General features: G+C 46.9%; 2 protein-coding genes across 5 annotated transcripts; one reads left to right on the top strand and one right to left on the bottom strand.

The window, feature by feature from the left end:
• Nucleotides 1-19: 19 nt before the first annotated feature.
• Nucleotides 20-8,054, bottom strand: LOC106590444 (E3 ubiquitin-protein ligase RLIM). Of its 3 annotated transcripts, none has more exons than XM_014181495.3 (4): nt 7,787-8,054; nt 5,022-5,177; nt 4,008-4,130; nt 20-3,800 (listed from the first exon to the last, which is right to left on the bottom strand). In XM_014181495.3, the coding sequence occupies exons 2-4, from the start codon at nt 5,167-5,169 to the stop codon at nt 1,912-1,914; spliced, it is 2,160 nt and encodes a 719-aa protein (XP_014036970.3). In that variant the 5' UTR covers nt 5,170-5,177; nt 7,787-8,054; the 3' UTR covers nt 20-1,911. The 3 variants fall into 3 exon arrangements, with proteins under 3 accessions (XP_014036970.3, XP_014036969.3, XP_045566696.2); XM_014181494.3 differs by lacking the exon at nt 7,787-8,054 and adding an exon at nt 7,072-7,205; XM_045710740.2 differs by lacking the exon at nt 7,787-8,054 and adding an exon at nt 6,292-6,786.
• Nucleotides 7,111-26,923, top strand: LOC100195752 (cyclin-dependent kinase 8). Of its 2 annotated transcripts, none has more exons than XM_014181497.3 (13): nt 7,111-7,398; nt 12,457-12,532; nt 12,620-12,730; nt 13,038-13,178; nt 13,827-13,884; nt 14,063-14,194; nt 14,399-14,542; nt 17,976-18,045; nt 18,727-18,799; nt 18,917-19,014; nt 22,848-22,935; nt 24,993-25,145; nt 25,250-26,923. In XM_014181497.3, the coding sequence occupies exons 1-13, from the start codon at nt 7,271-7,273 to the stop codon at nt 25,373-25,375; spliced, it is 1,398 nt and encodes a 465-aa protein (XP_014036972.1). In that variant the 5' UTR covers nt 7,111-7,270; the 3' UTR covers nt 25,376-26,923. The 2 variants fall into 2 exon arrangements, with proteins under 2 accessions (XP_014036972.1, XP_045566697.1); XM_045710741.2 differs by lacking the exon at nt 7,111-7,398 and adding an exon at nt 8,576-8,598.
• Nucleotides 26,924-27,102: the final 179 nt, after the last annotated feature.

Genomic DNA, 27,102 nt, shown 5'->3' with positions numbered 1-27,102 from the left:
CAAAGTCACACAAAATAACTCCAGGCATAACAAAGCTGTATTTAATTCCATTGTTAAGGAGCAGAGAAGAAAACCTTTGTATATTTATATTACACAGTAACAGAACACATTAATATTAACAGTTTATTGTTTTAATCTCATCACATAACAATAAGTATTCAATATCTCGGTCTTTTTGATCTCATTAAATAGGAACAGAATAAATACTAAATTCGATGGCCACGGACCCTCCCACTCGGTCTTAGATTAACATTCAGGTGACTGATTAATGCTGCTAAATCATATGACATTCTGTTTTATCACTTCCTTCAGCCCTACCACACACACTTATTCATCACACTCACAGCTCCACAATGCACATACGCTCAGATTCTGCAGTATACAAAGAGCAATATTACCCAATTATCACACCCCTGTCTCATGGGTCTGCGTGACAAAAGTCAGGATTCAAATGACAGAAAACCCCTACACTGCCTGGACACCAATAACACTGGCCTCCAGTTCTCACCATGTTGTACTGTGGTGAATACTGCCCCTGGTGGTAACATGGTGATACTGCACGCAGGAAGAGCCAATTGAGATCTAGGCCAGGCTAATGGAGGAAGAAATCTGTTGTTCACTGATCTGAAAGGATTGGATAGATATAGAAAATGGTTGAGTGGAGCCGGAACCATTTTGCTTTCACCTATTCATTCCTTTCTGGTTTGTGAACATGGAAATCAGGCCATGACAGGCAGGTTCTACCAGAGCTGGGACTTTAAAACACAGACGTTAGAGGAGTGGGAGGTGAACTACTTTTTGATTAAGGGGGCATCTCTAGGAGACCAAGGGTAGAGGGACAACATACTACTAAGCAGATACTCTATTTCCCAACAGAGGAACTAATCATTGATGCCAAGGAGTAAACAAGGGAGAAAGAACAGCACTATAATGTTTAAAAATGTAACTATGCAAAACAGTCCTTCCTTCCCTCCATGTTATTGCACAACTCCTTGTCTAGCATCAACATTATTGGCCTGTCTCTGTAACAGACAAGTCCTACTACAAGTGCTTGCTGCTAAATCACACACTTTCCTGATCATCTTTTGCTTTAGATGTTTCTTTCTGACTTGGCGTACTAATATTTTTAGTGTCAAAGGCTGTAACGGAATGAAATGTTGAACATTCCCTGTGGATCTGTGGGGTTAGATGGCTAGGTTGAAATACACTGAACAGGTGGGCAGACAACAGGATCCTTGGGACCACTGACCAAGTGAAAACGCATTCAAAAGTCAATACACGACAGCCTTTGTCCACACAACGTCAAATCATAGAGGACACTTTGAAAGGAATGTCGGAGCTTTAAAATGGAGGATTCCAATATTAGCTTTAACTTAAAATGGCTGTTTCCTGCTTCTGCTTAAAATGCAAGGCGACTGAGAAGGACTTTCTCTTCTGAACCCCAAAACACAGGAGCCGGTGACATATTTACACGTTCAACCAAATCAAGTCCAGAGATGTGTCTGACTAATTACTGTAGTCTGGTTGTGACAGGGCGATGTCACAGCACATCAGGTAGAGGAGCAGCAGCTGGCTATAGTAGCTCATTAGCATAAGTCCTATCTTTACATGTGGACCTCAGTGACATCATGACAGAGTGGCCAAAGAGAAACAAGGAGGAAAGAAAAGAAGAAAAAAAAAGTGCTGAAAATAAAATACGTCTAAAAAAATAAAGCTTTGTTAATTCTCTGCATTTATAGTTTTTTCTCCCCCCCTCAATGGATAGCGCAATGATAAATGAAAACATTAAAGCGCTATGTACATGCACCGTCCACTCCGCTCGGGCATGCTCAGTTCAGCCAACAGGTGGCAAAGTGTAGCTGGTGGCGGTCTAGGGTCAGGGGGTTCTAGGGATCAAAGGTCAGGGCAGGGTCAGTCCTGGTGCACAGGGAGGATGGGCTGCCTGCAGATGGGGCAGGTGTTGTTTTCAGAGAGCCAGCGGTCGATGCAGTGGATGTGGAACTCGTGGGCGCAGGGCAGGCGGCGCAGCTTATTCCCCTGGGCATACTCATTAATGCAGACGCTGCAGGCGCGTCCCGCCTCTCCCTCCAGGCTAGCCTGGCCGTAGGTGCGAGTGGCCAGATTATCGATCTGCTCTTTGGTCAGGCCACGAGGGTGCTCCTCGTCCTCCTCATCGTTGAGCAGGAAGAAGTGGGCCAGACGCAGGATGGGCAGTGTGCCGTTTTCCACAAGGTTGTTTGTGTCCCTGCTCGTCGGCCGACCCTCATTGGGGGTGGGGACTCCACCGGCGTCACTCCCGACTAATCTCTCCTGGCCTCCTTCCTCCTCGGCCCCTGCCGCTCCCTCGGTCTCCACCTCCGCCCCTCCTGCCTGACCTTCCGCCCCAGTTCCACTCTCGTTGCCGTGGCTATGGTAGGCCTGTGTGGTGGTGTTTGCGTTGGGTCCTGCAGGGTCCTGGTGACCTGGCGTGCCCCCGGTGGTCTCAGAGTCAGCCTCCGTCTCCATGAGGGAGCTGAGCTCCCCGAAGCCGGTCATGATCTGTCTGAGGATGGAGCGCAGGGCGGTGGAGCTGGGCTCCCCCAGGCCCGTCTCACTGATCCTCCTCAGAGGGATCCGGATGGTGCTGACGTAGGTCCGGATCCCGGCCCGCTCCGAGCGGGAGATGGTGCGCCGGAAGCCTCCACTGTCACTCTCGAAGGTGACGGTATTCTCGGCAGCGCGGGCCCGGGAGCGGGTACGGCTGGCGATGCTGTCCCGGTCCCGGTTCTCTCCCGGTCGGATGCGACGCACCTGCAGATCCAGCATGATGGTGGGATGGCGCCGTACCCCTCCAGCACCCCCCGCCCCAGCCGTGTGTGCCTCTCCCTCCTGCTCGCCTGCCTCTGGACCAGGCTCTGCTACTACAGCCGGCTCTGACACGGCCTCACCGGTCTCCATGGAGACAGAAGCAGTTCCGTTCCTGGGCTCGGCAGTGTGGATATTAGAGCCACCATTTCCACTCCCACCATTAGGGGATAAGGTAGCTGAGTTAGGGGCGGGGTTTCTCTGAAGAGGGGAGCGGCTACGTCTCCTAGACGACCGGGAGGAAGTCCCACCTCCTGCTGCAGCCCTGCGGGTCCGGCCGCGGGAACGAGTCCTGCTGCTGCGTGGCTCATGCCCCACAGACGCCCCCTGGGGGCCAGACTGGGGCGCTACACGGGGGCAGTCCAGGGTAGTAACCCCCTCCTCCTGCCTCTCCTCTGGGGAGGAAGCTCCGCTTGGGGACTGGAGCTGTGGAGGGCTGCTTTGATCCTGAAGGGTAGGGGGGGTGATGGGGAATGGGGCAGGGGAGAGGTGGAGGGCTGTTGTACTCCTTAGAGCAGTAGGGGGGGACAGGGGTGAGGTGAAGGGTGCAGGAGTCAGAGGAGGGGTGGTGGTAGTACTGCGTGTACGGCGGGTTTGAGCCCTCCTGCCCAGGGTAGCTCGAGGTGAGGGATAGGGGGAGGGCCGGGCAGGGGTGTAGGGTGAGGGGCGAGTGGAGGGGGAAGTGCGTATGGAGGCTGTGGATGGAGGGGGGACAGGGGACAACTCTGAGGGGTCGGGGGTGTCACTGTGCTCCCCTGGTTCTGGCTGTTCATGGTTGATGTTGATCTCCAGGCTGAAGCGGAACTCTCCACTGTTGGGGTTGGTGCGGCTGACTGCGCGCCACGTCTGGTTGCCGCTCTGGCCGCTCCGCGTGGCATTTCCGGTTCGTCGGAAGGTGTTCAGCCACTCCAGCAGTGAGTCACCGTTAGACGGCTCTGCTCCCGGCTCAGCAGTACCTATACAGACAGCGGCTCGTTACTGAACTGAGCCAGTTGTAATTATCTAGTAATACTTCAGTACTATACAGCAGCAATTAGGTCATGATCCTTTTGAGACCCATAACATCCTGTCAAGTTTAGGATATACAGGCTAGACCCTTTAGCATCCATTTCCTCCCCTATATTCCTTCCATGCCCCTCCTAACCCTCTCTCCTCCCCCTCACCGCTGCTCCCCTCCTCTTCTCCGGCCTCCGTGTTTTGTGGGCGGGGTTCAGGTCGGGGCTGAGATGACACGCGCTCCTTTGCCCCGTCCAGGCGCTGCCGTAGCTCCTCCGCTGTCACTTCACCTGGGGAACAACATGTCCTCTGTTAGGTCAAGATGGAGGGTGTATGATATGGGGTGGGTTATATGCTTCATTGTTGAGGGTCCAGTTCAGCCCTTAGTGGCCAACATGGAGCCATTATATTATGATGTGATATTATTGTGTTATTACAAATGTTTGTGTTTTATTTTACCTTTATTTAACTAGGCAAGTCAGTTAAGAACAAATTGGTATTTACAATGACGGCCTATATTAGATTGTATTAGCGAGTTTGCATTAGTGTATTGGGTTTGGGCAGGAGTGGAAGACTACGCCAATCTGAGGGCTGCAGTCCTGCTGGTTTTCCTTTCTCCATGGCATTAATTAGTGCCACTGATTGGCTAGGGGGACCGGGCACGTGGCTGTCCTGATACAAATTAGCCTGTGATTTAAAAACATGGAGGAAAACCAGCAAACACCACTGCCCTGGGCGATTGGTGCTGTGCAGCCCTACATTATAGCGGGTTCTAGTGAGGTCAGGTGTTCTAGGTTCCTGGGGTTCTAGTGAGGTCAGGTGTTCTAGGTTCCTGGGGTTCTAGTGAGGTCAGGTGTTCGTAGGTTCCTGGGGTTCTAGTGAGGTCAGGTGTTCTAGGTTCCTGGGGTTCTAGTGAGGTCAGGTGTTCGTAGGTTCCTGGGGTTCTAGTGAGGTCAGGTGTTCTAGGTTCCTGGGGTTCTAGTGAGGTCAGGTGTTCTAGGTTCCTGGGGTTCTAGTGAGGTCAGGTGTTCTAGGTTCCTGGGGTTCTAGTGAGGTCAGGTGTTCTAGGTTCCTGGGGTTCTAGTGAGGTCAGGTGTTCTAGGTTCCTGGGGTTCTAGTGAGGTCAGGTGTTCTAGGTTCCTGGGGTTCTAGTGAGGTCAGGTGTTCTAGGTTCCTCTCACCAGGTGTGCCCAGCAGGTTGCTGTCTCTCATGAGGCGGTACTCTTCCTCGCTCAGATCGTTGATGAAGTGATAGTACGCCTCCTCCCTTCGAAGACGCTCTGCCTGACGCCGCCGCTCGTCTCGCCCACCGGGAGGGTCCATCACCATGGAAACCGCTGGTGCACAAGGAAGGGGTGATAGGGGTGTCAGAATTGTGGAACACCTGGCTGGATCTTACCAGGGCACTGCTATTGTGATGCATCCATCATTCAATCATAGGCAGCAGTTGAGTTGGGATCAGACATATTTGACAGATTCTATACAACTAATGTACACATCACTGACAAGCATGGATTAGAACGAGGCTTTACTGATCGTCCAATTCCCAAGGGAAAACCCGCAGTCCAATAGCTTCTGTGTCACGTGAAAGTAGGATTTACAGAAAGGCTATTACTCGATCAATGCAATTATGTGACTTTGCAACTCCCGTCGCCTTTACGTTATTAAACCGGTTTCTGTGGCCAACCTTTAGCCATGAACGATGACGACAAGTCAAAACAACATCCATTTTGATGTGGAATGAGACATGGCCAGTAAGAGGTCGGCTGAGCTGACATAACAAAAATCTAACCTTCCCTGTTCCGACAGCTAGCTGGCTAACCTCCTTGGATTAATCAGAATCCCTCTGTACAACAGCATCAATGCCACTGCGATAGACAGCTAAAAATATTTCGTCGGCCGTAAATGTTGCAACAATCACGGTATTTGGAGCAATAATGCAGTCTCTACAAAACATATAATATAGTAGGCCATGTTGGAGAACACAGGAGGAGCAACAAAACTGACGTTGTCATCCTACTAGTTACCAATCACCGACCCAGGAATGATCACAGACACGTCGAGAGTCCAAACATTGCACTACGGAGGAGGGACATGACAAAGAAAAGTCGGGCTCCATACAAACTGACTATGTAGAGGACAAAGAATCGTCACCTAACTATTGCAACAGAATTATATAAACGTCTCCAACTACAAAAAAATCTTGTTCACACCTATACGCAGGTTTCACATTGCCTTTCAAAGCGGCGAGCTGTCATTTTGAATGCGCAACGCATTTGTTAGTTGCTGTCGACAGCTAACTAGCCATCTTCTGGTGAAAGGTTTGACCAATAAATAATACTTTTTTTTGACAAGCAACACACGAACAGAGTGCATACTATACTCAATCTAAACAGTGTTATTGGCTCGAGTAAATGGCAATGACAACGACATTTAAAGGGATTGTTGTACCTGACACAGCAGCTGTAATATGGACGGGTTTGCTTTCCTCTCCGCTCTGATTACAATGTAGCCAAGATGGGACCACCTGTGCTACACTTCTCACCGTCCGACCAAACACTATCAGTGTCAGATTAGTTCCTACCCAATGAAACCGCACGACTACGAGGATTAAAACAGCTAATTGTTGTGTTTCAATCAATGTATATATGTATTAATATTTGTTTAACTATGAAGACGACTGTTTACAATTTCCAACAGGTTCTTTTTCACAAATGTATTTCACATAAAATCACGAAGTTTGATCATTTTTCTCCCCGCAGTCTGAATGATTCTAGAATGAGGTATAACCCACAAAATAGCATTGGAAAATGACATAATTAAATGTTTTTCCTTTGTCAATGTCTGTGCGCGTATCTTGACTAGTTTTTCTGCCTTTATTATACGCCAGAATGGTCTAATTGTGGACATCCACATCAATGTATTATTAAGGAGAAGAGTAATTGCCATAAAATGTGAAGAGGGAACATTTTAAACTGTCTGCAGAGGTACCAATGTTTTCAGCAGAATACTATATATTTTTTGGTGTGAATTTTAGCACCTTCACGTTACAAAGAGTTAAAGTCCACGTGGTGCGCTAAACACTTTTCTACCGTCTCTTTCTGTACAGTCTACATAACGACATTTTACGACAAAGCCGTGCATGGAATTTCTGTTCTCCCCAGTGAGATACCGGTTGGAGAAACGCAGTAGCAAGAGAATACAGAGAAGGGTTAGTAATCGTTCCCATACCTGGCCCCTCGTCGCGGATAAGAATCCTGCATCTTCTCTGGTACACATAAACCGAGCGGTTAGATGTGGAAACAGGGCTGAGGGGAGAGCGACGCGAAGGAAGGCAACTCAAAATTCTAACCCGGGTTGTGAAGTAAGTTGCCTCCTAAGCGGCGCTTTAAAAGGAAGCAGAAGATAATTGACCAAAACAACAGAGAAGATGGACTATGATTTCAAAGTGATGCTGACCGGGGAGAGAGAACGTGTAGAGGACCTGTTTGAATATGAGGGATGCAAAGTGGGAAGAGGCACCTACGGCCATGTATATAAAGCAAAGAGAAAAGATGGGTAAGTTTATATTGATATAGCCAGTAAGAAGGCCTTCAGATCCGCCAGTCTCCAAATTCAATAACTCCGTTGTCTTCGTTAATTGCTCCTGTTTTCAAGGCCCCATCTCCGAATGCTATTTGCAGCAATAAACCTATTTGTAACTCGTAGTGCGATGAAAATCACTAGTAGATTGAAGAACCCACTGAATACACTCCGGAGACGTCATATCATCTGGAGAACGGGGGCTCGAGCTCCAGGACCAAATTTACTGCCTCGATTTGATCACTGTCATCAGTGGCCTATCCCCGTGCTAACGGTGCAGTGTGTACGCAAAATCCATCAGCTAAACTTTACATCGTTGAATGCAGTTCAATCAAGCAGTTTTTATAAGGGCGCCTTCGCTCACAGATGAAACAGAACAGAACCGAACCGGGGGTGTTGTAACAGCAGCTCACGTCGGGGTGTTGCAGCCAGGAAACAGGTTTTGCTCTAAACCGAATTCTGAGGATGTATTTCGGTATCAGATTGTGCTGTCATTTTTACATGATCAGATTTGTACATTTTTCGCAGCAATATCAACAACTGAGTGAAGTAGGCCAGCCTATCAGTAACGCAGCCAAGCAAGCCAGAGGCTAACCTACGTAGCAGGCGTAAAAGAAACGCCTGAAACCAGATCCCCAAAATACTGGACTTAACAAGAAAAACAACTGTCAGGGAGGTTCTCTTCTGCACTGTTTAACCAATCCAGTAAACGTGGAGGAGGAGTTAGTATGGAGCCTTAAAGAGTAAAAATGTTATGGGGGAAAATAATGTTTAATGGAAAACCAGATGTTTTTTGCTTAGTTATAGTGAAACACGTCGATATGGTCTTCATTTAGACAGGTTGATGCAAAAGTGTTATTTCGGTCTTTTAGTTGTAAATCTAGCTCTTTTGGCCCTTAGCAGTTCAACTACCATTGAAATCGACTGTCAAAATGATGACCATATCGATATTTTTCACTATAACTAAGGAAAAAACCTGGTTTTACATCATCTCAAGGGAGGGGTTAGGTATGAAATCCACTCCCTTCTAGATGTGCTGGGTGGTACCACCTCAAGGCTTCCTATAAAAGTAGGTGACAGCACGCCATATTTGGCAATGGTCTTGGTAGGTGGAGTGTGCCGATATATTTAGCATTATGCTTCCTTGACTAGAAGTTACACAAAATTCAAAAGACGGTAAGGCACATTTCCACATATGACCAAATACAACGTTTTTACCTACCGTTTTATACAGAGCTATGTGCTTTTAAAAGGGGAAAAAAACATGTAGGCTATGATAATTATGCTTTTATATTGGTGATTGATTGGTGGCACTGTCTACTATGACAGTTGGCTGATTATTTAATGGTTGTAATCCCACGTGGCAGATATCTATTTACAATATTCATCCTGTGCCCACACCCTTCTTATTCTGAAAAGTGAAAGCATATATATGAGAAGGGTCACCCTGGTAGTAGTTGTAGGTTTTTATACAGTACCCAAGACCAACCTGTGAGTTCATTTGACCACTGGAAAAAGAGCTACTGCGTGACCTCTCGCTCTCTTTGGCCAACGTGCGTAAGACATTTAAGCGTGTTAACCCTCGCAAGGCTGCCAGCCCATGCAATATCCTAAGGCGTGTCCTCAGAGCATGTGCAGACCAGCTGGCTGGAGTGTTTACGGACATTTTCAATCGCTCCCTATTAGAGGTCGACCGATTAATCGGAATGGCCGATTAATTAGGGCCGATTTCAAGTTTTCATAACAATCGGAAATCGGTATTTTTGGACGCCGATGTGGCAGATTAAAAAAAATAACAATTAAATTAACATTTATTTAGACCTTTATTTAACTAGGCAAGTCAGTTAAGAACACATACTTATTTTCAATGACGGCCTAGGAACGGTGGGTTAACTGCCTTGTTCGGGAGCAGAACGACAGATTTTTACCTTGTCAGCTCGGGGATTCAATCTTGCAACCTTACGGTTAACTAAGTCCAACGCTCTAACCACCTCCTTTACATTGCACTCCACGAGGAGCCTGCCTGTTACACAAATGCAGTAAAAAGCTAAGGTAAGTTGCTAGCTAGCATTAAACTTATCTTATAAAAAACAATCAATCAATCATAATCACTAGTTAACTACACATGGTTGATGATATTACTAGTTTATCTAGCCTGTCCTGCGTTGCATATAATCGCTTAGGTACACGTTGCTCCAACCATAAACATCAATGCCTTTCTTAAAATCAATACACAAGTATATATTTTTAAACCTGCATATTTAGTTAATGTTGCCTGCTAACATGAATTTATTTTAACTAGGGAAAATGTGTCACTTCTCTTGCAAACAGAGTCAGGGTATATGCAGCAGTTTGGGCCGCCTGGCTCGTTGCGAACTGAAGACTATTTCTTCCTAACAAAGACAGCCGACTTCGCCAAACGGGGGATGATTTAACAAAAGCGCATTTGCGAAAAAAGCACAATCGTTGCACGACTGTACCTAACCATAAACATCAATGCCTTTCTTAAAATCAATACACAGAAGTTTTATTTTTAAACCTGCATATTTAGCTAAAAGAAATTCAGGTTAGCAGGCATTATTAACCAGGTGAAATTGTGTCACTTCTCTTGTGTTCATTGCACGCAGAGTCAGGGTATATGCAACAGTTTGGGCCGCCTGGCTCGTTGCGAACTAATTTGCCAGAATTTTATGTAATTATGACATAACATTGAAGGTTGTGCAATGTAACAGGAATACTTAGACTTAGGGATGCCACCCGTTAGATAAAATACGGGACGGTTCCGTATTTCACTGAAAAGAAAAACGTTTTGTTTTCGAGATGATAGTTTCCGGATTCGACCATATTAATGACCAAAGGTTCGAGCCCAGGTAGGAGCGAGGAGAGGGACAGAAGCTATACTGTTACACTGGCAATACTAAAGTGCCTATAAGAACATCCAATAGTCAAAGGTATATGAAATACAAATCGTATAGAGAGAAATAGTCCTATAATTCCTATAATAACTACAACTTAAAACTTCTTACCTGGGAATATTGAAGACTCATGTTAAAAGGAACCACCAGCCTTCATATGTTCTCATGTTCTGAGCAAGGAACTTAAACGTTAGCTTTTTTACATGGCACACGTTTACTTTCTACTCCAACACTTTGTTTTTGCATTATTTAAACCAAATTGAACGTTTCATTATTTATTTGAGGCTAAATTGATTTTATTGATGTATTATATTAAGTTAAAATAAGTGTTCATTAAGTATTGTTGTAATTGTCATTACAAATAAATAAAATAAAAAAAATCGTCCGATTAATCGGCAGCGGCTTTTTTTGGTCCTCCAATAATCGGTATTGGTATCGGCGTCGAAAAATCATAATCGGTCGACTTCTACTCCCTATCCCAGTCTTTTGTCCACACTTGCTTCAAGATGTCCACCATTGTTCCTGTGCCAAAGAAAGAGAAGGTAACTGAACTAAATGACTATCGCCCCGTAGCACTCACCTCTGTCATCATGAAGTGCTTTGAGAGACTAGTTAAGGATCATATCACCTTTTAGCCAAAACCCTAGACCCAGTACAATTTGTATACCGCCCCAACAGGTCCACGGATGAATCATCACACTGCACACTGCCCTATCCCAACTGGACAAGTGGAATACCTATGTAAGACTGCTGCTAATCAACTATAGCTCAGCCTTCAACACCATAGTGCCCTCCAAGCTCATCACTAATCTCTGGGCCCTGGGGCTGAACCCCACCCTGTGCAACTGGGTCCTGGACTTACTGATGGTCCACATCCAGGTGGTAAATGTAGGCAACAACACCTCCGCTATGCTGATCCTCAAAAGGGTGTGTGCTCAGCCCTCTCCTGTACTCCCTGTTCACCAATGACTGCGTGGCCATGCATGTCTCCAACTCAATCATCAAGTTTGCAGATGACACAACAGTGGTAGGCCTGATTACCAATGACAAGAGCCCTGAGGGCTCTGGCGGAGTGGTGCCAGGAAAATAACCTCTCCCTCAACGTCAACAAAACGAAGGAGCGGATTGTGGACTTCTAGAGACAGCAGATGCAGGACATCCACAGGATCATAGTGGAAAGGGTGAAACCTCAGGAGGCTGAAGAAATTTGGCAGCGACACTCCCCAACCTGACAGAGCTTGAGAGGATCTGCAGAGAAGAATGGGAGAAACTCTCCAAATACAGGTGTGCCAAGCTTATAGCGTCATACTGAAGAACGCTCGAGGCTGTAATCACTGCCAAAGCTGCTTCAACAATGTACTGAGTAAATGGTCTGAATACTTATGTAAATGTGATTTTTCATTTCTTTTATTTTTTTAAATATATTTGCAAAAATGTCTAAAAACCTGTTTTGTTATTGAAGGGTATTGTGTGTAGATTGATGAGGGGGGAAAAAACAATTTAATCAATTTTAGAATAAGGCTGTAACGTAACAAAATGTGGAAAAAGTCAAGGGATCTGAATACTTTCTGAATGCACTGTACATCATATACGGATTCTGACATTGTTTGTTCTGATATTTCTTAATTCCTTTCATTTTATTTAGTGAATTTGTGTGTATTGATTTGTATTACTGCAGTGTTGGAGCTAGTATCAAGTATTTCGCAGCACCTGATAACATCTGCAAAATATATGTACACGACCAATAACTATTTAACTTAAATCGGGAGGTAATTGAAGCATCTTTCCCTCTTCTTACGGCCAGGCAGGTAGCCTAGTGGTTAGAGCGCGAGGCCAGTAACCAAAAGGTTGCTGGATGGAATCCCCGAGCTGACAAGGTAAAAATCTGTCATTCTGCCCCTGAACAAGGCAGTTAACCCACTGTTCCCCGGGTGCCGACGACATGGATGAGGGGTTTGGTTAAATGAGTAAGACACATTGAATGCATTCAGTTGTACAACTGACTAGGTATCCCCCTTCCCCACTCCTGTTCCACCAGCTGCCAGCCAGCCTCCATTATCTCTGTGTAGCAAGGCCCCATGGGAACTGTGGTGAACTGCTGTATCTTCTCTGTCTGCAGGAAGGATGATAAGGACTACGCCCTCAAGCAGATTGAAGGCACTGGCATCTCCATGTCTGCCTGCAGAGAAATTGCAGTAAGTGTGGTGTTTAGCTCAAGAGCAGGCTTAACCTGGGTCTGTGAGACATCTCATAATGTCTGTGTGAATGAATGTTTCTTCTAGCTACTGCGGGAGCTGAAGCATCCTAATGTGATCTCACTGCAGAAGGTGTTCCTGTCACACGCAGACCGCAAAGTCTGGCTGCTCTTCGACTACGCCGAGCATGACCTCTGGGTAATACTCACGTCCTGTATGTTTCCCTATCCTTGTGGGGACCTACATTTGATTTCCATTCACTATCCTATTTTCCCTAACTTTAACCCTAATTCTAATTGTAAACCTAAACCTCACCCCTAAGCCTAAAATAGTCTTTGTCCTTGTGGGGACCTGGAAAATGTCTCCACGAGGGAGAATTTTCCTTGTTTTACTATCCTTGTGTGTATTACTTTCCCACAAGGAAAGTAATAACACACACACACACACACACACACACACACACACACACACACACACACACTAACAATGCCCCCTGTATCCACAGCACATCATAAAGTTCCACAGAGCATCCAAGGCCAATAAGAAGCCCCTGCAGCTGCCCAGGGGGATGGTCAAGTCCCTGCTTTACCAGATCCTGGACGGCATCCATTACCTTCACGCCAACTGGGTCCTACACAGAGACCTGGTGAGAGACCGAAGGAGAGAGAGCATCCATTTCCTGCACACCAACTGGGTCCTACACAGAGATCTAGGGAGGGAGGAAGGGGTAGAGGGGAGGAGAGATCAGAAGAGTCCTGTTCTGCTGCTCTCCTGGATGTTATGTTCATTGTTCCTCCACCAGAGGGCAGCATTGACACTTCCTGAACCATTCACGTGATTAATCTTTAATTCCTTTCGGTTAATGTGTTTATCAGTGTGGGTATTAGGATAATGGAAGTAAATATTTGGATTACATTGAAGGGGCAATCTGCAGTAACTACATCAATTTTGGACTTAGAAGTTAAATATATGTATCCATTGATTCTTGAAGAATTTAACTAATAAATGCCTCATGAGCTTAGTTCGTGTCGTAACCCATCAGAACCCGAAATATAAGCATGTTTTACTCCAATGTTTGTAAACAAAGTAAACGTACACAAACACTGTATAGCTGCAAAACATGGTTAAATAAAAATGTTGATTTCATGGATGGTCATTCCTTGCATCCATAGCTCTGTCTATTAACTTGAGTTGTTAAATTTCTCCGGACCCATGTGAAACAGTGGTGGGCAGGACACTTTGTTATTCTTTCAACTGCTGATTGTCGCTTTAACTGTAATCTGTTTTTCCTCAGAAACCTGCCAACATCCTAGTGATGGGGGAGGGGCCAGAGAGGGGTCGAGTAAAGATCGGTACGACGAAATGTCATTGCGTGTTTTCAGGACCCTTTTTATAAGGTTTTGTCAGTACGTATAGGTTATAAGGCTTTATGTCAGTACATATAATGGATATAGTTAATTCACTTCTCGTTACACATTATTTGAACATTATACTTCATTATTATTTATTGATTTGTGTGTTTCCCTACAGCGGACATGGGCTTTGCCCGCCTCTTTAACTCACCACTGAAGCCGTTAGCAGATCTGGACCCTGTGGTGGTCACCTTCTGGTACAGGGCACCAGAGCTACTGCTAGGTGCCAGGCACTACACCAAAGCCATCGGTGAGAACGGCCACGGGGTGGGTGGGTGTGGTGTTGTTTTCCCTGTGCACCAAGAGAGGAAGTTCTGAGCTATCCTTCCACCATCCTAGGACAAATTCTGCGGTGTGTATGTATGTTTGTGCAAGCATGTTCAAGAGGGTGTCTGACTGGGCGTGTGCTCCAATCCCAGTGTGACATCTCTAATCTTGCATGTGCATCTGTCAGACATCTGGGCGATTGGCTGCATCTTTGCCGAGCTGTTGACATCTGAGCCCATCTTCCACTGTCGCCAAGAGGACATCAAGACCAGTAACCCCTACCACCACGACCAGCTGGACCGCATCTTCAACGTCATGGGCTTCCCCGCTGGTGAGAGAGCTGGGCTGGGCCTGGCGGCAGGTACCATAGCGGTTGGAGGGTTGCCAGTTCGAATCCAGGGTCTGACAAAAATATGTTGGGAAGTAAGCTGGCAACCAGGAGGTTGCTGGTATCAAATCCTAGATATAGAGGGTTCCCCTACGAGGGATGGATATAGTGGGGGGGTTCCCCTACGAGGGATGGATATAGTGGGGGGGGGGTTCCCCTACGAGGGATGGATATAGTGGGGGGGGGGTTCCCCTACGAGGGATGGATATAGTGGGGGGGGGGTTCCCCTACGAGGGATGGATATAGTGGGGGGGTTCCCCTACGAGGGATGGATATAGTGGGGGGGTTCCCCTACGAGGGATGGATATAGTGGGGGGGTTCCCCTACGAGGGATGGATATAGTGGGGGGGGTTCCCCTACGAGGGATGGATATAGTGGGGGGGTTCCCCTACGAGGGATGGATATAGTGGGGGGGGTTCCCCTACGAGGGATGGATATAGTGGGGGGGGTTCCCCTACGAGGGATGGATATAGTGGGGGGGGTTCCCCTACGAGGGATGGATATAGTGGGGGGGGTTCCCCTACGAGGGATGGATATAGTGGGGGGGGTTCCCCTACGAGGGATGGATATAGTGGGGGGGGTTCCCCTACGAGGGATGGATATAGTGGGGGGGGGGGTTCCCCTACGAGGGATGGATATAGTGGGGGGGGGGTTCCCCTACGAGGGATGGATATAGTGGGGGGGGGGGGGTTCCCCTACGAGGGATGGATATAGTGGGGGGGGGGTTCCCCTACGAGGGATGGATATAGTGGGGGGGGGGTTCCCCTACGAGGGATGGATATAGTGGGGGGGTTCCCCTACGAGGGATGGATATAGTGGGGGGGTTCCCCTACGAGGGATGGATATAGTGGGGGGGTTCCCCTACGAGGGATGGATATAGTGGGGGGGGTTCCCCTACGAGGGATGGATATAGTGGGGGGGTTCCCCTACGAGGGATGGATATAGTGGGGGGGTTCCCCTACGAGGGATGGATATAGTGGGGGGGGTTCCCCTACGAGGGATGGATATAGTGGGGGGGTTCCCCTACGAGGGATGGATATAGTGGGGGGGGTTCCCCTACGAGGGATGGATATAGTGGGGGGGGGGGTTCCCCTACGAGGGATGGATATAGTGGGGGGGGGGGTTCCCCTACGAGGGATGGATATAGTGGGGGGGGGGGTTCCCCTACGAGGGATGGATATAGTGGGGGGGGGGGTTCCCCTACGAGGGATGGATATAGTGGGGGGGTTCCCCTACGAGGGATGGATATAGTGGGGGGGTTCTCCCACAAGGGATGGATATAGTGGGGGGGTTCTCCCACGAGGGCTGGATATAGTGGGGGATTCCCCCACGAGGGATGGATATAGTGGGGGGGGGGTTCCCCTACGAGGGATGGATATAGTGGGGGGGGGGTTCCCCTACGAGGGATGGATATAGTGGGGGGGGGGTTCCCCTACGAGGGATGGATATAGTGGGGGGGGGGGTTCCCCTACGAGGGATGGATATAGTGGGGGGGGGGGGTTCCCCTACGAGGGATGGATATAGTGGGGGGGGGGTTCCCCTACGAGGGATGGATATAGTGGGGGGGGGGTTCCCCTACGAGGGATGGATATAGTGGGGGGGTTCCCCTACGAGGGATGGATATAGTGGGGGGGTTCCCCTACGAGGGATGGATATAGTGGGGGGGTTCCCCTACGAGGGATGGATATAGTGGGGGGGTTCCCCTACGAGGGATGGATATAGTGGGGGGGGTTCCCCTACGAGGGATGGATATAGTGGGGGGGTTCCCCTACGAGGGATGGATATAGTGGGGGGGGTTCCCCTACGAGGGATGGATATAGTGGGGGGGGGTTCCCCTACGAGGGATGGATATAGTGGGGGGGGGGGTTCCCCTACGAGGGATGGATATAGTGGGGGGGGGGTTCCCCTACGAGGGATGGATATAGTGGGGGGGGGGGGGTTCCCCTACGAGGGATGGATATAGTGGGGGGGGGGGTTCCCCTACGAGGGATGGATATAGTGGGGGGGTTCTCCCACGAGGGATGGATATAGTAGGGGGGTTCTCCCACGAGGGCTGGATATAGTGGGGGGATTCCCCCACGAGGGATGGATATAGTGGGGGGGGGGTTCCCCTACGAGGGATGGATATAGTGGGGGGGGGGTTCCCCTACGAGGGATGGATATAGTGGGGGGGGGGTTCCCCTACGAGGGATGGATATAGTGGGGGGGGGGTTCCCCTACGAGGGATGGATATAGTGGGGGGGGGTTCCCCTACGAGGGATGGATATAGTGGGGGGGGTTCCCCTACGAGGGATGGATATAGTGGGGGGGTTCCCCTACGAGGGATGGATATAGTGGTTGGGGTTCTCCTACGAGGGATGGATATAGTGGGGGGGTTCTCCTACGAGGGATGGATATAGTGGGGGGGTTCTCCTACGAGGGCTGGATATAGTGGGGGGGTTCTCCTACGAGGGCTGGATATAGTGGGGGGGTTCTCCCACGAGGGCTGGATATAGTGGGGGATTCCCCCACGAGGGCTGGATATAGTGGGGGATTCCCCCACGAGGGCTGGATATAGTGGGGGATTCCCCCGCGAGGGTTGGATATAGTGGGGGATTCCCCCGCGAGGGCTGGATATAAAGGGGGGGTTCCCCCGCGAGGGCTGGATATAATGGGGGGATTCCCCCGCGAGGACTGGATATAATGGGGGGATTCCCCCGCGAGGACTGGATATAATGGGGGGATTCCCCCGCGAGGACTGGATATAATGGGGGGGTTCCCCCGCGAGGACTGGATATAATGGGGGGGGTTCCCCCACGAGGGCTGGATATAATGGGGGGGGTTCCCCCACGAGGGCTGGATATAATGGGGGGTTTCCCCACGAGGGCTGGATATAGGGGGGGGTTTCCCCCCACGAGGGCTGGATAAAGGGGGGGGGTTCTCCCACAAGGGCTGGATATAGCGGGGGGTTTCCCCACGAGGGCTGGATATAGGGGGGGGGGGGGGGGGGGGTTCTCCCACGAGGGGTGGATATAGGGGGAGGGTTCCCCCACGAGGGCTGGATATAGGGGGAGGGTTCCCCACGAGGGCTGGATATAGGGGGGGGGGGGTTTCTCCCACGAGGGCTGGATACTCCTATAAGTCATCAGGACACGGCTATGTGCATTGAAATGGGAGCTTGTATGTGTGAATATATTAACCATGGTCAAACCTTGGAGAGCCCATGTGTAAACCGAACCTGCCTGGATAACGGTGATATAAAGAGAATACTGAATGACGAGTGTAATTAAACCCTGACTAGGCACAGTTCTATTCTGTCCGGGCTTGTATGAGTCCAAAGCAATATGTGGGTTCTGTACGAACACTCACTGACATAGTCTGATGATGTAATCCTCAGAGAAGGACTGGGAAGACATCAAGAAGATGCCCGAGCACTCCACTCTTATGAAGGACTTCAGAAGGAACACGTGAGTGGCTTTATCTCTACATGTGTGACTGACTGCCTGCATGCTTCCTGCCAGCTTAGGACAAGATCTATTTTAGGATTTTAAGATTGGATATGTCTTCTACTCATCCACTGAAATAACCTGTTCTTGTATCACAGGTGTACAAACTGAAAGAACACCTTTTTATCACGGGTGTACAAACTGAAAGAACACCTTTTTATCACGGGTGTACAAACTGAAAGAACACCTTTTTATCACGGGTGTACAAACTGAAAGAACACCTTTTTATCACGGGTGTACAAACTGAAAGAACACCTTTTTATCACGGGTGTACAAACTGAAAGAACACCTTTTTATCACGGGTGTACAAACTGAAAGAACACCTTTTTATCACGGGTGTACAAACTGAAAGAACACCTTTTTATCACGGGTGTACAAACTGAAAGAACACCTTTTTATCACGGGTGTACAAACTGAAAGAACACCTTTTTATCACGGGTGTACAAACTGAAAGAACACCTTTTTATCACGGGTGTACAAACTGAAAGAACACCTTTTTATCACGGGTGTACAAACTGAAAGAACACCTTTTTATCACGGGTGTACAAACTGAAAGAACACCTTTTTATCACGGGTGTACAAACTGAAAGAACACCTTTTTATCACGGGTGTACAAACTGAAAGAACACCTTTTTTTTACAGGTATACAAACTGCAGCCTAATAAAATACATGGAGAAACACAAAGTAAAACCAGACAGCAAAGCATTCCACTTGGTGAGTTAAAATGAGTTTTGCCTGGAGATTGTTGTTACATACTGTAGCATTGTTCAGGCTGACGTTGTATGAACGTTCACTGTGTTTGACTCATGATGTGTCTAACGTTGTGTTTAGCTCCAGAAGCTGCTGACCATGGACCCGATCCGCAGGATCACATCTGAGCAGGCCATGCAGGACCCTTACTTCCTGGAGGAACCACTGCCCACCTCCGAGTGAGTCAGGACCCTAATAAAACATCTATAACTTGTTTATTAGTACATAACACATTTATTACTACATGTATTACCACATAACACGTATTACATTTGACATTTTTTGTCATTTAGCAGACACTCTTATCAATTCTGCGTCCCATTAGTTGTATTTTCCACGTATCATTACAAGGATCACGCATCCTGATAGACTGTAACAGTAATTATGATCCACGTCACAAAAAGCATTACAAAAGTATAATCAAAAATAAATATAAACATCTTGGAATTAAATGGGGTCTGGAGTTTAGAAGACTGCGTGATGAAGAATGGATGAGTGTCCGGTATTAACTATAGAGCCAATGCTTCTAAAATGCCTTTGTACTATATTTTAGATTTTATCAATTTCGAAAATCTGAAACGATATATGCGCTGCAAAGAAATACAATGGACACCTTTACATAGGCTGAAACACCGGACTCTTCTAGCGAACAGCGTTCAGATTCCCTTTGCATTATCCTACTGAACAGCGTTCAGATTCCCTTTGCGGTAGCCTACTGAACAGCGTTCAGATTCCCTTTGCGGTAGCCTACTGAACAGCGTTCAGATTCCCTTTGCGGTAGCCTACTGAACAGCGTTCAGATTCCCTTTGCGGTAGCCTACTGAACTGCGGTAGCCTACTGAACAGAGTTCAGATTACCTTTGCGGTAGCATTCCCTTTGCGGTAGCCTACTGAACAGAGTTCAGATTACCTTTGCGGTAGCATTCCCTTTGCGGTAGCCTACTGAACAGCGTTCAGATTCCCTTTGCGGTAGCCTACTGAACAGCGTTCAGATTCCCTTTGCGGTAGCCTACTGAACAGCGTTCAGATTCCCTTTGCGGTAGCCTACTGAACAGAGGTCAGATTCCCTTTGCGGTAGCCTACTGAACAGAGGTCAGATTCCCTTTGCGGTAGCCTACTGAACAGCGGTCAGATTCCCTTTGCGGTAGCCTACTGAACAGCGTTCAGATTCCCTTTGCGGTAGCCTACTGAACAGCGTTCAGATTCCCTTTGCGGTAGCCTACTGAACAGAGTTCAGATTCCCTTTGCGGTAGCCTACTGAACTGCGTTCAGATTCCCTTTGCGGTAGCCTACTGAACTGCGTTCAGATTCCCTTTGCGGTAGCCTACTGAACGGAGTTCAGATTCCCTTTGCGGTAGCCTACTGAACGGAGTTCAGATTCCCTTTGCGGTAGCCTACTGAACAGCGTTCAGATTCCCTTTGCGGTAGCCTACTGAACAGCGGTCAGATACCCTTTGCGGTAGCCTACTGAACTGCGTTCAGATTCCCTTTGCGGTAGCCTACTGAACAGCGGTCAGATTCCCTTTGCGGTAGCCTACTGAACAGCGGTCAGATACCCTTTGCGGTAGCCTACTGAACAGCGGTCAGATTCCCTTTGCGGTAGCCTACTGAACAGCGGTCAGATACCCTTTGCGGTAGCCTACTGAACAGCGGTCAGATACCCTTTGCGGTAGCCTACTGAACAGCGTTCAGATACCCTTTGCGGTAGCCTACTGAACAGCGGTCAGATACCCTTTGCGGTAGCCTACTGAACAGCGGTCAGATACCCTTTGCGGTAGCCTACTGAACAGCGGTCAGATACCCTTTGCGGTAGACTACTGAACAGCGGTCAGATACCCTTTGCGGTGGCCTACTGAACAGCGGTCAGATACCCTTTGCGGTAGTCTACTGAACAGCGGTCAGATACCCTTTGCGGTGGCCTACTGAACAGCGGTCAGATACCCTTTGCGGTGGCCTACTGAACAGCGTTCAGATACCCTTTGCGGTAGCCTACTTAAGCTTTGTGTGGCCAGTTTGCAGTCTGTGTCGATGTGATCATTTGTTTTTGTTTTCAAAGTGAATTTTGCTTTTAGTGTTGATTAGGAACCGTGTCTAAAAAGCCAATACTTGTGAGCTGGCCCTAGTGATTGGCCCTGTTTGAGAGGTGACTAGTGATCCTCTGCTATAGAGACTAAACTTGGGGGCATGTGCTAAGAAAAACATTATAGATAATTATCTCCATTCTACACTGTACATGTAATGGAATAAACATACAGACAATCTGTTCTAATTCCACAAAACATATATTTATATTTTATGTTCTGTACTTCTCAGTATGAATCTTTTATGTTTTGTTAAATACCTTCAGTCAGAGGACTGAACTGGGTGTGATGCATAATGTTTGTCTAAGCACATGAATCTCTAATTTGCCATGCCCGTCTGGTACTCTAAACAGTTGGACAGGGTTGGCAGGTCTGATCATGGCCTTATTTCTATTACCGCATGTTGGATCACTGTCTTTCATATTCCATTCACCCACTTCAATGTAGCAGCGATCGGTTTAGGCTACTACATGATACTCTAATTTCCCCTATATTCATCATGAGATTGCTACAACCTAGCCTATTAATGAAAGTTTACAATGTTGGAGCAAACAGGTCGAGAGACAAATTTGAGGTGACAGACAGTGGCCTGCATCTAGCTGATCTAAGGTGTAATCATTAGTCCATTGAAAACAAGAGTTTCTATTGGACAGGTATGTTTATCCCCGTTTTTGTTCCATTTGCTTCCGTTTAAGAAATGTTTTTCAACAGAATTGGTGGAATGAATACACCCCTGATCATGCATAAACTCTCATAGCAGCCACGTTGTATTCCTTCCCTTCGCTTGTGGACTTCAATGCACAACAAATCAGCTGTATGTGACCAAGCGAAAAAACATTTCCAAGCCAAACCACAAACAGCCTACATCGTTGTCACCATATTAGCTAAAGTAACGTCATAGTCAGCATAGCTAATAGAACTAACGTGTTAGTGTATAGTCAGTATGCAGTTACACCGGCGGGCCACGCAGGCAATAAATTAGTAATACCAAAAGCTTACCTTGACTTGGAGTTCCAGTGTTGTGTTGGAAAGTCATAGCCAGCTAGCTAACATAGCATCCCTCTGTTGGAGCAGGTTGTTTCAGTAGGCTAAACTAGCTAGCTGCATTTGCTAGCAAAGTAAGTGCCATTTCTTTTCAACTTTCAATCTGTCTTACGTCTCATTTTGGAAGAAATGAATGTGTTCAAAACTGTTCAACTATTGTCTTTCTCTCTGAGTCAATAACTCACCACGTTTTATCCACTGCTGTGCTAGCTAGTAGTAGCTTATGCTTTCAGTACTAGATTAATTCTCTGATCCTTTGATTGAACGGACAACATGTCAGTTCATGCTGCAAGAGCTCTAATAGGTTGGAGGACGTCCTCCAGAAGTTGTCATAATTACTGTGTAAGTCTATGGAAGGGGGTGAGAACCATGATCCTCCTAGGTTTTGTATTGAAGTCAATGTACCCAGAGGAGGACGGAAGCTAGCTGTTCTCCGGCTACACCATGGTGCTACCCTACAGAGTGCTGTTGAGTCTACTATAGACCTTCTTTGCAAAATAGTGTGTTTTAATCAGTTATTTGGAGACGTGATTATATTTAGTATAGTTTTATCTGAAAAGGATAACTTAACATTTTTATGAAATTCACTGAGGAGGATGGTCCTCCTCTGAGGAGCCTCCTACTGCTTTGAGGAAGTAGGGTTTCAAAATTTTTTGGAAGATTGGCAGCTGTCATGACGTTAGGGGGAAGCTGGTTCCACCATTGTGGTGCCAGGACAGAAAATAGCTTTTACTTGGCTGAGCGGGAGCTGACCCCCGGTAGGGGTGGGATGCCAGGAGACCAGAGGTGGCAGAACGGAGTAGCACATTTATTACTACATGTCTGGGGTTATGGGGGGTATATCCTGTAAGATAAGTGATTGATAACTCTTTGTATTTCTCACTCAGTGTGTTTGCAGGCTGCCAGATCCCCTACCCCAAGAGGGAGTTCCTGACAGAGGAGGAGCCAGAGGACAAGGCAGAGAAAGTCAGAAATGTGAGTGCCTTATATATGTATGCATATGTGTGTGTATATAATATATATATATATATATATATATTAGTACCAGTCAAAAGTTTACACACCTACTCATTCCAGGGTTTTTCTTTATTTTTTTACTATTTTCTACATTGTAGAATAATAGTGAAGACATCAAAACTTTGAAAAAATACATATGGAATCATGTAGTAACCAAAAAAGCATATTTTATATTCTTCAAAGTAGCCACCGTTTGCCTTGATGACAGCTTTGCACACTCTTGGCATTCTCTCAACCAGCTTCATGAGGTAGCCCCCTGGAATGCCTTTCAATTAACAGGTGTGCCTTGTTAAAAGAGAATTTGTGGAATTTCTTTCCTTCTTAATGCGTTTGAGACAATCAGTTGTGTTGTGACGTGGTATACAGAAGATAGCCCTATTTGTTAGAAGATCACGTCCATATTACGGCAAGAACATCTCAAATAAGCAAAGAGAAATGACAGTCCATCATTACTTTAAGACATGAAGGTCAGTCAATCTGGAAAATGTCAAGAACTTTGACGTTACTTCAAGTGCAGTCGGAAAAACCATTAAGCTCTTTGATGAAACGGTCTCTCATGAGGACCATCACAGGAAAGGAAGACCCAGAGTTACCTCTGCTGCAGAGGGTAAGTTCATTAATTACCAGCCTCAGAAAGTGAAGCCCAAATAAATTATTCACAGAGTTCAAGTAAGACACATCTCAACATCAACTGTTCAGTGGAGACTGCGTGAATCAGGCCTTCATGGTCGAATTGCTGCAAAGAAACCACTACTAAAGGACATCAATCAGAAGAACAGACTTGCTTAGGCCAAGAAATACGAGCAATGGACATTAGACCGGTGGAAATTTGTCCTTTGGTCTAATGAGTCCTAATTTTAGATTTTTGGTTTCAACCACCATGTCTTTGTGAGATGCAGAGTAGGTGAACGGATGATCTCTGCATGTGTGGTCCCCACTGTGAAGCATGGAGGAGGAGGTGTGATGGTGCTTTGCTGGTGACCCTGTCAGTGATTTATTTAGAGGCACACTTAAACAGCATGGCTACCACAGCATTCTGCAGCGTTACGCCATCCTATCTGGTTTGGGCTTAGTGGGACTATCATTTGTTTTTCAACAGGACAATGGCCCAAAACACAACTCCAGGCTGTGTAAGGGCTATTTGACCAAGAAGGAGAGTGATGGAGTGCTGCATGAAATGACCTGGCCTCCACAATTACCCGACCTCAACCCAATTGAGATGGTTTGGGATGAGTTGAACCGCAGAGTGAAGGAAAAGCAGCCAACAAGTGCTCAGCATATGTGGGAACTCCTTCAAGACTGTTGGAAAAGGATTCCAGGTGAAGCTGGTTGAGAGAATGCCAAGAGTGTGCAAAGCTGTCATTAAGGCAAAGCGTGGCTACTTTGAAGAATCTCAAATATGAAATATATTTTGATTTGTTTAGCACTTTTTTTGGTTACTACATTTTTTCATAGTTTTGATGCCTTCACTATTATTCTACAATGTAAAAAATTAAGAAAAACCCTTGAATGAGTAGGTTTATCCAAACTTTTGACGTGTGTGTGTGTGTGTGTGTGTGTGTGTGTGTGTGTGTGTGTGTGTGTGTTTAGTCAAATGTAGATGAAAAGGTTTTAAATGGCCATTGTATTTTTTTTCTCCTGTGTTTTGTATCATTTCTACACAAACTTGTAATCAGCAGGTTTGTAATGCGATTGAGTTTCAGTTTTCCATGGTGACATCACTGTGGTAGATTGGTTAATAGACCAATAACAGAGGGTTCCAAACATCTCTGCCAATAACAGCTTGTTTTTCAGTTTTCCCCTCGCCACTCAGACCACTCCCAGACAGTCCTAGCAAAATTCTTGGAAATCTATTACAGTTAGTTACTTAATTGTTACCCAGAAATTATTTGATATTGATACAAAATTGATATTGATATAATATATTGATATAAAAACGACAGCATTGGGTCTTTCAAGCGAAACATTTGAGTGTATCTGTTGATGAAGGCTTGGGTGGGTGTTTCATTTTCCAGAAGAACCAGCAGCAGCAGGGGAACAACCACACCAACGGGGCGGGGCACACTGGTAACCCTGACAATAGCCATGCCCAGGGCCCGCCCCTGAAGAAGGTGCGAGTGATCCCGCCCGTCACTACCTCAAGTGGCCTCATGACCTCAGACTACCAGGTATGGTACACACACGCAATACTCATTTCTGGGTTATCCCACCAAATTGTAAAAACCTAAATTGGAAATTAAGAGTCTGATTAGTTTCCTTATTTATCTGTCAGCGCTCCAATCCACATGCTGCCTACCAGAACCCCGGACCAAGCACATCACTGCCCCAAAGCAGCATTGGATACTCCTCTACCTCCCAGCAGCCTCCGCAGTACTCACACCAGACCCACCGCTACTGACCCCTGACCTCTACCCACCCCTCGCCATGCCCGCTAGGGAGAATGTACTGAGGGAAGTGGGTGTGTCCATGGCAACAGCCCACTGGCCCACCTTCACTGTAGCAGTCCATTAGCCCAGTATGTTAATACAATATACTCATTCTAAAAGAACATGACATAACACAACAACCTCAGCCATGACAGGACATGACATAACGCAACAACATCAGCCATGACAGGACATGACATAACACAACAACCTCAGCCATGACAGGACATGACATAACGCAACAACATCAGCCATGACAGGACATGACATAACGCAACAACATCAGCCATGACAGAACATGACATAACGCAACAACATCAGCCATGACAGGACATGACATAACGCATCAACATCAGCCATGACAGAACATGACATAACGCAACAACATCAGCCATGACAGGACATGACATAACGCAACAACAGCCATGACAGGACATGACATAACGCAACAACTTCAGCCATGACAGAATATGACATAACGCAACAACATCAGCCATGACAGGACATGACATAACACGACATCAGCCATGACATAACGCAACAACATCAGCCATGACAGGACATGACATAACGCAACAACATCAGCCATGACAGAACATGACATAACGCAACAACATCAGCCATGACAGAACATGACATCACGCGACAACATCAGCCATGACAGAACATGACATCACGCGACAACATCAGCCATGACATCACGCGACAACATCAGCCAGGACAACATGACATCAATTCAACCATGAGCAACACATGGAGACTAAACCAAGAGGAAGATGGAGAAGGAAGAACAGATGCTGTCAGTTTGTTGTTTCCCTCGTTCCTTCCTCTGTGGTTCAAGTTATCATCGCTGCAAGTTTGTGACCATTACAAAGTTAACCTTCAGAACTGGTACTTAACTACAGCCACAAGACCAACAAACAGAAGGTGGACCCGGGGCTCCCCTCTTCCCTTACCCTCCTTTCCTTCTCTCCTTACCCCTCCACCAAAGCTCTCCCCGTTTCCAGCCAGATTCCCCTCTTCCTGTTGAAGCTTCGATGAGACTAAAGCTGCTATGTGACTGCCAGCATTGACAGAATATATGTCTTTCCTGTCTCTGTCCCTCTGTCTGTTTGTCTTCCCGTCTGTCTTTGTGTCTGTCCGCCCTTCCATGGGCATCTTCGTTGGGGACCGAATTGAGCTGCTGACAGGAGCATTCTGGGAGTTTGTGGGGCCCCGCCCACAGCTCTGGTTGAGGGCTTTATTGAGAAGAAAACAAAAAAAAACAACAAAGGAATAAAAAAAATAAGATTTTAGTAGTTTATAATTTAATCCGTTTTGTTTTCACAAACAAAAAGTGGCGAAGCAGCTTCTGTTGTGCTGAGAGAGAGCTGCCGTTTTTATCGCTGTGGGCAAAGCCTTATCTTCTTGATGACAAACCAACACATTGTGTGGAGGATGGCATATGGAACATGCATTTTTACTGTATTGAAATATTTTACATGACGCAAGTATCCTGACAATAAAAGTGGTAGTGTTGACATTGGGGTCTCTCTCTGTCTTGCTTTCTCTTTGTCTCTCTTTCTCTCTGTCTCTCTCTCTGTCTCTCTCTCTCTGTCTCTGTGTGTTATGTGAGTGCTTTTTTCCAGGTTATGTTCTCTTCCAGGAATAGAAGAGTGTCTTCAATAATGGAACAATCTCAGTTTGTCCTCCTTTAAAC

Source organism: Salmo salar, chromosome 29, assembly GCF_965601325.2.
Source record: "Salmo salar chromosome 29, fSalSal1, whole genome shotgun sequence".
Classification (NCBI taxonomy): domain Eukaryota; kingdom Metazoa; phylum Chordata; class Actinopteri; order Salmoniformes; family Salmonidae; genus Salmo; species Salmo salar.
Note: the sequence above shows the minus strand (reverse complement) of the source record. Positions and strands in the feature narration are given on the sequence as shown.